The sequence below is a fragment of the Schistocerca gregaria genome, chromosome 10, assembly GCF_023897955.1.
Source record: "Schistocerca gregaria isolate iqSchGreg1 chromosome 10, iqSchGreg1.2, whole genome shotgun sequence".
Lineage (NCBI taxonomy): Eukaryota > Metazoa > Arthropoda > Insecta > Orthoptera > Acrididae > Schistocerca > Schistocerca gregaria.
The window spans coordinates 211,981,533-211,996,265 of NC_064929.1; the positions used below are offsets into that span (position 1 = coordinate 211,981,533).

General features: G+C 40.7%; 1 protein-coding gene across 3 annotated transcripts in view; it reads left to right on the forward strand.

Moving 5' to 3' along the window:
• The window catches only part of LOC126293345 (zinc phosphodiesterase ELAC protein 1-like), a 73,437-nt gene extending 60,776 nt beyond the window's left edge, over positions 1-12,661 (forward strand). For all 3 annotated transcript variants that reach the window (XM_049986538.1, XM_049986539.1, XM_049986540.1), the window contains one exon: positions 6,391-12,661. In XM_049986538.1, coding sequence (XP_049842495.1) covers positions 6,391-6,510 — 120 coding nt within the window. In that variant the 3' untranslated portion in view covers positions 6,511-12,661. The remainder of the gene's footprint in view (positions 1-6,390) is intronic.
• Positions 12,662-14,733: the final 2,072 nt, after the last annotated feature.

Genomic DNA, 14,733 nt, shown 5'->3' on the forward strand with positions numbered 1-14,733 from the left:
AAAGTCCCTTACAAAGTTAGTGTTGTGGCGGCCATTCACTGCGTAGAGTCTGTCTCCGACACGATGGAATGACACACACTACTTGGAGCAGGTCTGTCTTCCTTCAAGCACAAATGCAAAAGTGTCCAGAATTTCTTCCTTGAGGTTTACTCTCCACTCCTGTAGTGTTCTGCCACTGTCTGCTTTTCCATTGGCAGAGATGTCGAACTTTACTGTCTCAGTTCAACCTCGGTCTGTTAAATACTGGGGCTGCCACATGTTAGTGTGGTTCATGGTAGTTACTCGGACATTGATTTATCAATTTGCAGCCCAGGACTTCTGCCATCTATCGACTGGAGAGCACATGATGACCTGTCTGATAGTGAAAACTGACCCATCTTCCTGTCACCGCCCCGGCGTCAGGCCCACGGATGCCTGCCCAGGTGGGCTTCAAACAAGGTGGACTGAGAGACTTCCGCCTCTGCTGTCACCGTTGAATCTCCTGCACATGGTAACATCAATGTGATGGTTGAGCAGGTGGCTACAACAATTGTTTGTGCCCCTGGCATAAGCCAGTCCCTTGGTGGTCGCCGGAAGTTGCTGAAGCAATTAAGAAGCATCAGAGAGCTCTGCAGTGGCATGAGCAGCACCTCTTAGTCTTAAATGGCTCTGTGCCAGCTTTCGCCAACCTATCAAATGCCGGAAGCGGGAGTGTTGGGATAGATACATCTCCACCATTGGGTGCCATACATCACTTTCCGTAAGATCAAACGTATTTTTGGGTACCAGACACCAACAGGTGTTCCCAGTGTTACCATAAATGGCGTGTTATCTACTTATGCAAACGAGATGCTGAGCACTTTGCTCGAGCCTCTGCGTCGGAAAATTACCCCCAGTCTTTCGCACTTTCAAACGGCGGCTGGAAGGGAAAGTCCTGTCATTCATTACATGCCACAGTGAATCCTGTAACACCCCATTTACAGAGTGGGAGCTCCCCAGTGCCCTTGCACATAGACGGACATAGCTCCTGGGCCTGATCGGATCCACAGCCAGATAATTAAACATCTCTCATCTGACTAGATGTGACATATCGCACTAGATCTGGTTGACAATGATGAGGATATCTTTCCATTGCAATGGTGGGAGAGCACCATCATTCCGGTGCTCAACACGGTAAAAACCCGCTTGATGTGGATAGCTATGCGCCCGTCAGCCTCACCAACATAATTCGTAAGCTGCTGGAACGTATGGTGTGTTGGTGGTTGGCTTGGGTCCTTGAGCCACGTGGCTTGCTGGCTCTATGTCAAGGCGGCTTCTGCCAGGGTCGCTCTACCACTGATAATTTTGTGTCCATCGAGTCTGCCATCCCAACAGCTTTTTCCAGACGCCAACAGCTGGATTCTGTCTTTTGATTTACATAAAGCATAAAACATGACCTGGCGAAATCATATCCTTGCCACATTATATGAGTGTCGGCAGCATACCATTCATCTAGCACTTTCCCTTAATGACAATCCACTCACTGTAGTGGAGACATACCGATTCTTAGGTCTTGTTTTTGACGCTCATTTGACTTGGCTTCCTCATCTTCGTCAGCTTAAACGGAAGTGTTGGCAGCACCTCAATGCCTTCCACTGCCTGAGCAACACCATCTGGAGTGGAGATAGCTCTGAGCTGCTGCAGCTCTACAGAGCCCTTGTTCAATCCCACCTTGACTATGGGAGAGTGGTTTATTGTTCAGCGGTACCCTCAGCATTGAGTTTGCTCGACCCATTGCACGATTGCGGAGTTCGACTAGCGACATGAGCTTTTAGCCCTAGTCTGGTGGCAAGTGTACTAGTGGAGGCTGGAGTCCCTCCATTCAAGATCAGATATGCACAACTGCTCACCAGTTACGTTGCACACGTTCATAGCTCTCCTGAACATCCTAATTACCGTCTTCTTTTCCCAATGACAGTTCACCTCCCACATAGCTGGCCTGGGTCAGGGCTACAGATTGTGGTTTGCAAGCAATCTATTCTGTCGGAACTGGAGTCCTTGCTTGTACCACCTCTCCTTGAGATCCATTCACGTACACTTACGGGGTGTAGCTGTAGGCTGAAGCTTCACCTGGACCTTTCGTGTGCCCCTAAGGACTCCGTTAACCCCGGGGTTCTGAAGTGGTTTACACCAATGTCTGGATGGCTGATGGTCGTTTTGGCTGTGGCTAATTCATGGCGGCCATATTGAACATCATTCCTTACTTGATAGTTGCAGTGCACTTCAGTATATCTGTTCATGCCCCGAGGAATCGTTTCTTCTGTGTGCTGACTCCTTGAGCAGTGTACAAGCTATCGACCAGTGCTACCCTTGCCATCCTTTGGTAGTGTCCATCCAAGAGTCCATCTATGCCCTGGACCTGTCCCGTCATTCAGTGGTGGTTGTGTGGACCCCATGACATGTCGGCATCCCAGGCAACGAATTTGCCAACAGGCTGGCCAAACAGGCTACGCGGAAACTGCTTCTGGAGATGGGCATCTCACTTAGGCCACAGGGTTTTTCGTCTTAGGGAGACGGAATGGCATAACATTACGCACAACAAACTGTGTGCCATTAAGGACACTATGAATGTGTGGAAGTCTTCCATGCGGGCCTCTCGCAGCGAGTCAGTTGTCCTCTGCCGGCTCCACATTGGCCAAGCTTGGGTGACCCACAGTTACCTCCTGTGCCACGAAGACCCACCTCAGTGTCGGCGTGGTGCCTGGTTAACAGTGGTTCATATTCTCGTGCACTGTCCCACTTCGACTGCTCAGTGATGAAATCTTGGGTTACTGGACTCGTTGCTGCTCATTTTATCTGACATTGCCTCATTGGCTGATTTAGCTTTTTATTTTATTCGTGAGGGAGGGTTTTATCATTTGATCTAAGTTTTAGTGGATGTCCTTTGTCCCTCTGTGTCCTTCAACGTAGTACTTTAGTACTTTTAGGGTGAAGGTTTTAATGTGTTGCAGAGTGGCTGGCTTTTCCTTTTTATTCTTGTGGTCTGCCAGCCACTGTAATCTGCTTTCTTGTTTTACTGTCTTCTGTTTCTAGCATCCCTGTTGTTTTCTTGTCCTCTTTTGTCCGTTTTAGTGCTGGTTGTCTTTCCTTTGTACTTGTGGTTTTTCCTTTCTTTCCATTTTGTGTTGTGTGTCTTGTCTGTTTTATTCTCACACTTGTGGCAATGTTGTGTTAGGAACAAGGGACTGATGACCTCATACTTTAGTCACTTCCTCCTCTTTTATACCAACGATGATATTCATATGCTTCAGTTTTTCAAGGACGAGATCAAAAAGTACGAGCTGCATTAAAGTTCTAAGGCCTCCGATTTTTTTTTTTTTTCTAGTTAACTACTCACCCGAAATCGATGCAACTGACGTTACTTCTCGACAGAATTGCCCTGCAGACGTACACATTTTTCACAATGCTGACGACATGATTCCATGGCAGTGGCGAAGGCTTCTTTAGGAGTCTGTTTTGACCACTGTCCCAGAACATGGACACCATCAATTTTTCAGCACTGGCGGTTACCCGAAATTTTTTTGGTGGCGGTGAATCTGTGTGCTTCCATTGAGCTGACTGGCGCTTTGTTTCTGGATTGAAAAATGGCATCCGCGTCTCACCCATTGTTACAACCGACGAAAAGAAAGTCCCATTCATGCTGTCGTTGCGCGTCAACATTGCTTGGCAATATGCCACACGGGCAGCCATGTGGTCGTCCGTCAGCATTCGTGGCACCCACCTCGATGACACTTTTCACATTTTCAGGTCGTCATGCAGGATTGTGTGCACAGAACCCACAGAAATGCCAACTCTGGAGGCGATATGTTCAACAATCATTTGGTGATCCCCCAAAACAATTCTCTCCACTTTCTCGATCATCTCGTCAGACCGGCTTGTGTGAGCCCGAGGTTGTTTCGGTTTGTTGTCACATGATGTTCTGCCTCCATTAAACTGTTGCACCTACGAACTCACTTTAGACACATCCATAACCACATGTCTCCTTTAACTGTCGATAAATTTCAATTGGTTTCACACCACGCAAATTCAAAAAACGAATGATTGCACGCTGTTCAAGTAAGGAAAACATCGCCATTTTTAAGTATTGAAAACAGTTCTCATTCTCGCCGCTGGCGGTAAAATTCCATATGCCGTATGGTGCTGCCATCTCTGGGACGTATTGACAATGAATGCGGCCTCATTTTAAAACAATGCGCATGTTTCTATCTCTTTCCAGTCCGGAGAAAAAAAAAAATCAATTGCCTTAGAACTTGAATGCACCTCGTTGTAGTAGTAGTAGTAGTAGTAGTAGTAGTACAAAACTGTTATATAAATTTGGAATCATAAAATTTTTCGTTATAATTTGTGTGATGTCCCCATTTTTTTTCTCCTTCCCTGTTCTAACAAAAAATCTTATCACTAATTCTGTAACTATTCCTGCCATTGTGATTACTTATTCTCCAGTTAACATTGCTCTCCCTGCCATAATTACCACCTTAGTTATCCCAAGTTTACTGTCCAATTAGGTGTTATTATGTGTTTATACAAAGTGTGTTCCGCCCTATTCTGACAATACAACTTTAAAGGCTGCTAACCGGGGACTGCACAATTGGTTCTTAGCAGTGTAGTGATCTGACGGACATTTTCTGTCAAAATTTCATTTTCTTGGGTATAGCGAGAAGATTAATATGTTAATATTTATTACCTGTTATTCCTGTTATTTCCACTCTGGTTGCCTCAGTCTATGAATTTCACTAATAATTACAACAATGCTGATCATTCACACTCGCAATCAACCACATAAAGCAAGAGAAATTGCCATTGACCTGTTTTTGTTTATTTGGCTCAGCTAGTACAGCTCCATCCCCTTTTGTCTGCGGAAAAGTTTTTTTATTTCTAGATGCGACATGCACACACATTACACGGACTATGCTTGTGCTCAAAATCAACTAGAGATTCGTTCAGAAATAAACTTAGAATGTGTTCAAAAATCAACAGGGGTGCGTTTCAAAATCTTCTGAATAATGGATAAACCCATGTGTGCTGGATGCTAGGTGTTTTGTGAAACTAGGCTTTTCTTCAAGAATATGTATTTGGCTCTCCCTTAAATTGCCACCTAGGGCAGATACCCCAGTTGCTGCCCGTCCTCTCTCTCTCTCTCTCTCTCTCTCTCTCTCTCTCTCTCTCTCTCTCTCTGTGTGTGTGTGTGTGTGTGTGTGTGTGTGTGTGTGTGTGTGTGTGTGTGTGTGTGTGTGTGTGTAGGCAACGGGGATGACATTACACCCTAACTGTGTCGTAGATTACCACCACCCTTATCGAGACTGTTCAGTCACGTTTGAGATAGTTGTGTGTGACCACAGAGCATCCCTTCTGCCAGTATGTGGTAGGATGACTAGTGTGAAATACTGGGATGAAATCCTTACTCATTGTGACTCTGGTTTTTTGAACATATTGAAATGGGATTTGTGCTGATGGATGACAATGCGTGCATCCCCAGTCAGTATTGTGACTGGTTTGATGCAGCCCACCATGAATTCCCTTCCTGTGCCAGCTTTTTCATCTTAGACTAGAACTTGCAACCTAAGACCTCAACTATTTGCTAGATATATTCTAATCTGTCCTCTAAAGCTCCCTCTAATATCATGGAAGTTATTCCCTGATGACTTCTGTGCTATCATCTTGTCCCTTCTTCTTGTCAGTCTGTTTCATATATTACTTTCCTCACTGATTCTGTGGAGAACTTCCTCTTTACTTACCTTATCAGTCCACCTAATATGTACAGTTCTTCTGTAGAACCACATCTCAAATGCTTCAGTTGTCTTTTGGTCTGGTTTTCCCACAGTCCATGATTCATACCATATAGTGAAGTGCTCCAAAAGTACATTATCAGAAATTTCTTCCTCAATGTAAGGCCTGTGTTTGATATTTGTAGACTTCTCTTCCTCACTAGTGGAGCTTTGAATCAATCAGATGGGGTAGCCTCCATATTTTTGAGACCTAAAGCTGTATCAAGAATTTGTGGGTCATGCTAAAACAATTGGTTTGCGATTTCTCTGTCCTGCCAGAGACCTTACAGAACATATTTGGGGTCACTGTGGGGTAATGGGACAAAATCCCACAAGCTTATCTAGATAATATGGTAAGGAGTACGTCTAACTGGATTCAGAAATGTCTCCTGTTACTAGAGTACCAATTGCTTCATATACAATGTGTTACCAAAAGAGTGGAATCTTTTCTGAGGTTTTGGTTTTGTTTCTTTGTTTGTGTGGAAATACATGTCTTCGTTATTTCCCTGACAGAACAAAATCAATTTTGTTTCCCATTACGTCCAATGTTGTTGCCTGCACAGTTGGACAGACAGTGGTAACAAGCAGTGTGTGCTTTCCTTCACAGGATGTGGACTGCGTCGCTAAGCTGTTAGCAGAAGCCGAGGCCGCCTTGTCGGACTGCGATTCCTGTTCGGTTGTAGCTTCAAGGGACCTCATGGAGATTCCTGTCAAAAGGCGAGAATAGCTGCGAACTGTACATCTGTCTGTTTATTCTTTGCCAGGCAGGAAGTGTGTGTATATTTGTAATCAGAACTGTTGTTTTTACTATTTGTTCAATAGCTTTTATGAAATTTGACTTTGTGGCCTGATGGTGTAATGCAGTGTATCAGAACTAATGATATTTTAATATATAGATTCAGAAACAAATTGTTCTTTGTACCCTTGCCACTTCTTCATTACCAGTTCCTGCAGACTGATGGATGTCTAAACATCTATGGGATACAAAGTGCCACAATGAATCTCAGAGGAGTTTGTGCTGTTTTGAAACTTCTCAGAAGAATAAAAACTGTGTGGTAAATTGAGATTCAGACCTGGGCTCTTGCCTTTCACAGGCAGTGCTGTTACCGACTGAGCTCCCTGGACACAGGTCACAATCTGCCCTTACAGCTCTACTACTACTACTGGTGAGTTGCACACAGGTAGCTCAGTACATAAGAGCATTGCATGTGAAAGGTGAGGTCCTGGGTTTGAGTCTCAATCCAGTGCACAGTTTTAATTTGCCAACACATTTCATTGTGTGCTGTCAGAATACTGAAGTGCCCAAACAAATCTTCATTTGTAGTTTGGCTGTTGTCAGACCCGGCAAAATAAAATAGAAAATCCTAATGTACTTCGCTTAGTTTAATTCCATAATGTAATTTTTTGGGGTAACTCATCAAGCTAAATTAAAGTTTACTTAGTTCAAAAATCTGTTATGTGAATTAATAGTAGTGTGAACTTAAAAACATTCTGCAGTGACCTTCTCAAGAAACTGGTGTACTGTCTGCTGATTACTAATCTATTTGTTCATCAATGAGTTTTTTTATAAATGTTTTTCAAGTCAGTGATAAAAATAAGAGTAATCTTCCTAAAGATTTTTACCCCAGATAGGTGCCCATTATTCAGGAACAAACATTTGCTGTAACTTGCCAGTAACCCTAAAAAGTTTATTAGCAATTAAAGTTCATTTAAGAAGAAGCTGGGAGAGGAGCTGATAATATGAAACACCTTCTGCTCCATTGTCAACTTTGTTAGGAGCACCACATGGAATTTGTGTTGTTAATGATGTCATTTAGTGCAGCATTGTGATCAGTGGAAGTAAGTTCTGTAGTTTGATACTGTTTGGCGACAATGGCATTGAAATTGCCTACCTCTGTGTATTGTACCTTTACATGTTTAATGAAAAGAGGTAAGATTTTTAGACTTACTACACATCCACATGGTCCATTTCATTTGAGATCTGTGAAAGGGACATTATATCTCTTTTTCTGAATATGTATTGCATAATTTTTGAACAAAAAGGACATCTAATCCTAAACACTATAACGTTCTTTCTAATTCTATGTATTGATATGACAAATTAAGTGTACCCATTAAAGTGTGTAAGGAGTGGTAATTTGTACTGGGAAAGTGAAGTTATTCCAAAAACTTTTCCTGGAAACACACGATTTTTAATTAGCAGACAAGATTCAAATTTTAAAGTTCCGTTGATAACGATATGTGGAAAGTTGATTATTACCATCATTTTGGACATGAAAAACTCCCAATGAAAATAAGTTGTCAGAAACTACTTTGTTAAAACCCAAGAGCAAGCTACAGTTTTGTAGATACACTGCATCTAGTGTCATGATGGGTGCAGAGTAAAGGTGAAAATTGGAGAGAACTGTTGCCTCTAATAAGAGAACTGCTACCACAAAAATGACTGCTGAGATTGATATGCATCTAGTGCTATGTCTCTGAATGATTATACTTTAACATTGTTTTCTACTGCAGGATGATTTTATGCGTGGAGAATTGAGGAGAATCATACAGGCTCAAATTTTTTTCTCCATGTTTAAATTACCTTGACTGGTTCCTCTAAAGAATCTTGTAATTATATTTTTGTTCCTAAATGGTCATTTACAAGATCATATGTACACATTATTGGATTGTAGATTGGTTTATGTTACAATTTTCTTGTGATTACTCCTTTTGTTTTCATGATGGATTAATTGAGGTCTTGCTGGTATTAAGCCTAGTTGTTTACATTTTGTGTCTCCCTGGTTCCTACTTCTGAATTGGCAGAATTTTTTTTTTATATTTACGGCTTGCTATTTATGCAGGCTGTAGCTCTCCTCACAGACTTAGCCAACACCTATGGCCACCACTACACAGTTCAGGCCATGGCGCTGTTGCCCAAGCAGCACCACGTGGAGCTCTTTTGTTTGCACTTTAGTGTTGTGTTTTATTTACTTACAGCAATTAGTTATTTTTTAAGAAAATTTACTGGAGCTTGGAAGTAGGAAATCTCAAATTTATGGTATGATTTAAGATAGGGAAGAGTAGACATAGAAATCCTTCCACCAACACCATGTGGGGAAGGGGACTTGCTATTGAACTTTAAGTCCAGCGGCCACATGTGATGCTACACATCCACACAAACATCCCTCTTTGGGAAAGCTCAATTTGTTCAGTCCATGCGGATCTAATCTATGTTGGTGTTGTTTGGTAGAGTGCTGTGTGAGTTGATGGTTGTTAGGTTATATAACTACTACTACTACTACTACTACTACTACTACTACTATTACTACTACTACTACTACTACTACAGTAGGTAGCAAACAAATTCTACTTGGCTTTGAAACAATATCCTGCCTAAGTGTGACGTAATTAAGTTATATACTGTTCCTTCATCGTTGTAGGTGAAATAACAAGCCACCACTGACATTGACAACAAACATTGTAAAATTATTTTGTTGAATAAAACTAGACTTTTTAAGTAGTGGACCCATTAATTTTGTATGACTGTGTAATATGCATTCTCTGTTCGTTTTGTGTACATACTCTGATTTTGCTTGCTTGCTTTATATGAAACTGATATTACATTCACATTATTATATGTAGAACAATGTGTTATTTATGTAATCACTTAACAATATTGGGTACAGGTTTAATGTGGGTACTAGAACAATATTCTAATTATGTCTACTATTAATTAGTTCCATCCGTAAGTCTTAGTGTAATATTCACATGAGCAGTTGGGCATATTTTTACATGTTTTATGTTATGTTATGTATGTTTTGTATGTCTGTGACAGTGACAACACTGAGATAACACTCATTTCATCGTAATTATTAGAGTACTTGAACTATGTGTCAGCCTGTCTTGATTTTTCTGCACCTTCTGTATTGAGTCTGATTGTACATGTCATGTCCCACTTTTAGATGTTGCTGGTGATTGCATTCAATTGTGTTAATGCATCTGGGTTCCTCAGTGCAGCATATAGTGTAGTCTGTGTTATTATGTAAGTACCTGTATGTAATGCATTTCAAAATGAAGTGTTCAGGAGAACCAATTTCCCCACATTGGCAACAACTGCTTTCTGAAGGTGATGTGCTGCAGGCGTGTGGGATAAGAGCCATATCCAGTCACAAAATGAACCATGCCTCAGCTGGGGTTGACTTGGTGCAAACGTGACCACTCCCTGATATTGGGGAAAAAATAAAAATACTTGATGGCCCTTATCACTCTCATCTCTCTCTTGTTGCCAACACACCAATTTTTTTAGTTGGAACTATCTTCTTTGTACTGCCAAGTGATCAGCAAAACTTTCTCAGGTCTACCCATCTTCAGCCAATACGTTGCAGCCCAATAGCTGACAGTTATATCGATCAGGTATATTACGAGCTTCACGTACGGTGAATCAACTGATGTAGTGTGAATTGTCCCAGATAGTCTAAGTAGCACGTGCCTGTGCTCCGGCTTACCAGTGAATCTGTTTGTGACGAAAGCAAGTCTGTGTGTCCATGTACCAGCTGCAAAGCCCTACACTGACTCAAAAAGTACGCAGTGGTACATTCTTATGTATGCGAGTGGTAGTCTCTCATGTTGCATTTAATGTCTCTAGTTTGTGAAGTGTACTTTTGGGTTTGTATGTGATTAGTCGTATGTGTTTGTTGAAGCTGTGTTGTTTGCCAGTGTGTACACCAAGATATGTAGTTACTACTTCATGTATAGTGTTTGTGTTGCTTTGTGAATAAACTTTAGTGCTGGGTCGATTACCTTAGTAAAATTATACGTGTCTTGAAGAGTGGCGATGAAGCAGTTCCTGGTCCATCAGTGCAATGCCAGTTACTCTTTCCACTTGTCTGAGAAGGGCAAGAGTTAGCACCTTAGAGTGGAACAAGAAAAATGTCGCCAAATTTTGTGATTGGTAGAGCAAGAATAAAGAGTTGATCCATCCTATCTCTCAGCTGACAAGACCTACCATTACATACACAGAAGTGAGTTTCATCTATGTGAAAAAAGTGCAGATTTTGCAAAGAGAATCCTGTGAAATCACCAGAAAAGCCCAGCAAAGAGGGGTGAATTTCAGTTCATATTTTTCAGCTAAATTTTTAGTGTGGGACGCCTACATACTGCTCTTGTTCCTGGTATAGTGCAAATGTTGGCAACGCCTGTGCTCATATCGTTGGTGTCAGTTAGTTGGAAACAAGCTTATGGTGAACTGATTAGTCTTAAAATGAGAAAATATGAATGAAATTGCATTATTTTTACACATACCTTTTTGGTGAGGTGTCTATGTTTATGCCGTAAATAATAAACATCAGAATAACATATTTCACAGATGGCAAGAATTATTTGCACTGTGTAGACAGCCATTACTTTAGGATTTCTATCACTGATATGTCTGTATGGTGCAATATTTTCTTAAATGTGGATTGTTGTGTTAGTGACAGACAGCAATGTATTATTCACGTTTAATGGATAACCCGTTATTAATTTTTTACTTACCTTGAATTTTGCGTTTCCATTATAGTTGTATATATTTTAAGCAGTTCGGCGTTTTTTTATGTTACGACAGTTATAACTGGGTCGGTCTGCCACTTAGGGACCGAAGAAGACCTCAGTAGTTTGGTCCCATAAGATCATACCATGAATTTCCATTTTGTCTAACTTATGGAAATTTGTTAAATGAAAGTATGATCGCAAAAAATTACTATACAATAGTGAATTTTTGTTCCGATGAGAGACTAATTACATATGTTGCATAGAAGGCCCGTTCTTTAGTTTGTGCTATTACAGTATATTGCCGTTTCTATTATTCGTGTATATAGCACTTTGTTGTTTATTATTATTATTATTATTATTATTATTATTATTATTATTATTTCAATGTGGAATGTTGGCAAAGGTGTGGACTGCTACAAATAATTCAAGTTCTACGGATGGCTCATTATCGTTTTTCTATTTCTGCTCCATTTTGATGTTTTTTAACAATGTACGCAGGCAATTGGGTGTGTTTTTTATGTTGAAGCAATTGTTATGGGATCTGTCTCAATTGTGGAAATTTGTTATGCGAAAGTGTGATCGCAAGTAATTTGTATACATTAGTGAATATTTCTTCAGATGCATGTAAGCAGTCTGGCGTTTTGTGATGTAAAAGTTATGATGTATGTCTAAATTACGAATGTATTTGTTCTTGAAAATCTGATCGGAAGTAAATTGTATACAGTAGTGAATTCTGGTTGTGATACAAAAGGCACAGATGGGATGCAATGGAGCTGCAGTAAAGAGTTAGTTTTAGCATTGGAAAAAAAAATGTGGTAAATGGATGCAAATTATCACAAAAATTCTGCAATTAACTTGTCTCTGGGTCAAAAGGTGCAGAAATTTTTATTACTAATGAACTACAGCTATCCGAGAAGACAGTAGTGAATTGGAAAAGCTTTTGCAGAGAAATATGTACTGAAATGTGCAACAACGAAAGTTAAGTTGGTGGGTGGGGAGTCACTATCAAGATGGAAGAGGCTTTGTTCGGGAGAAGAAAATATGGCAGAGGCAACAAAAATGCAGGAAGGTGGGTTTTCGGAGGAATCAAGAGGAACCCACAAGGGTTGTTTCAAAGCTTTTCTCAAATGTATGAAGGAGTTGCTGTTTGGTGTCGTAAAGAAATACATCCTTCTAGGATTGACTGTCATTTCTGACTGTTTCATATTGTACAAATGCTTGAACAATGAAGGATTCAAGGATTTTTACAGTAAACCATGAAGTGACATTAAAGATCCTGAAATGGGTGCGCACACCAACAGTATCGAGGGCACCTGGTCAGCCATGAGGTGATCTCTACACGGCACCAGACAGACAGACAGACAGACAGACAGGGAGAGGACTGTCACTTGTTTGAATATGTGTGACGCGCAGAAGGTACTCTCAAAAGCAGGGTTTATTTATGCATTTTGTAAAGTACAGCAACAGCATATACAAACCCTAGCATAGTGTGTTGGAATGAAAAAAACTTAGTGTTACTATTTTTACATTTTTCTACATTTGAAGATGTGGTCCTTGTAGCGAAATACACATTTCGTTGTTTTTATGTACAAAGTGTCATTTGTGTGATACATGCCATTTCTTAAACATGAAGAAGCGAAACCTGTGTTAGAAAAAAAAAAAAAAAAATAAATCTTGTTTTGTTCCCTAGGCGGGTCACATCTCCAAGAATATATCGCTTCCGTTAATTTTTTTTTATTGTGTGTGTTTGTGTACCCATGTTTGAGTAATTAGAAGTACAATGCTAAAGGATGTTATGAAAAATGCTTTTGAAACCAAAAAATTGTTCTTATTGGCTACACAAATCAGCTCATCAGTCATCTTATATTCCCATCACCACTTGTGGCAGGTGTAACCAACATATACTGCAAGGTAAGAGCATTGACTTTACTTTGTACAGTTTTACAAATTTTTCTGTTCAACTGTGCTTTGAAACTGCCTTCCACTTTGTCCAAGTTGCTTTAAAGTGGTCTTTTGTTTTGTGTGTAAAGGAATTGCTTGTCATCCAGTAGGTGGCTCAATATATAATAATGAAGTAGATCTTTCAAAGACACTCATGTAGCCTAGTGGTTGAAGTTCTAGGCTGCTATGCTGAAGGGGCACAAGTCCTGTCAGATAGAAATGCATCTTGGAAAATAGAAAACAACTTCAGATCTGTGAAAATCCCACTTTATTGGATGTTTACTATGAGTCTAATGAAAAAGGATTTTCATTTAGCTGAAGTGGTTTTTTATTTTCTAAGATGCATATTCACAGCTGTAGTTTCCCTCATTATATAGTCTCTTGTAACAGAAATGACTGCCATCATTACTTTTATTCAGTTACTTGTGACTGCATCGTGTGATATCTGGAACCATAACCTACATTACTGTGTAAGTGGTTCCAAAAAGTCGATCATTTCCCTTTGTATCCCCGTTAATTGTAACTGTACATTCTGCATAAACTTTATTTGTAATTTCTGACTTTTTTATTCTCTTTCACTTGGCCAATATCCACTGGGGAAAAAAAAAAACCACACACACAAGTTGGATAACTTCGGCAGAGGTGTCTCGAGACAGGCAATTGACTACTTCTGCATCCAGTAGCAGACTGCTCCCAGTCTTTGGAAACCTCGACATATACTTCAGGAAAAGATCGTCTGGAGTAGTGCATCTCTGCAGAATATTTCCTTACACATGCGAAGAATTGCAGAACAAGACATCTTTGCTGAAAGAACGTGGAGGCATTATTGACTGGTGGCCACATTTCATTGTAGAAATGAAATGTATTAGGGAAGCAGCAGATTAATGCACTTGGTCCAGCGATGTTCCAGTGCCCTGATTCCATCACAAGAAAGTGTTTGCTTCAGGCCTGCAAAATAATTGTCAACTCTGGCTATCTGTTCTTTGTTCATCCACCAAGAAAAAAAATTCAGCTTTGGGAAGACATGGAAGCCTGACGGAGCCATATCAGGTGAAAAAGGTGGGTGTGGCAACAATTCATACCTCCATCTACGCAAATCACTTCGCTGGAACAACAGAACCACATCACCGCCACAGCTGTCTTCCGAGAGCACTGACACAGCACATGTTTACAGGCAACAATGCAACAACTCGCTGCACTAGTGCTGACCACTCGTGGTGATTCCAAGAACTTTGAATCCACCCTCGTATTATTGGAAATGTCAGATTGAGAAAGCGGTTCGTCAGGGAAGCCAAATTAAAATTCTGGGCTCAATCCACATAAGGTGGTTAATGTGGTCAAATGAACTCTGGAAACATCCTACATCTACATGACTACTCTGCAATTCACATTTAAGTGCTTGGCAGAGGGTTCATCGAACCACAATCATACTATCTCTCTACCATTCCACTCCCTAACAGCGTGCGAGAAAAACGAACACCTAAACCTTTCTGTTCAG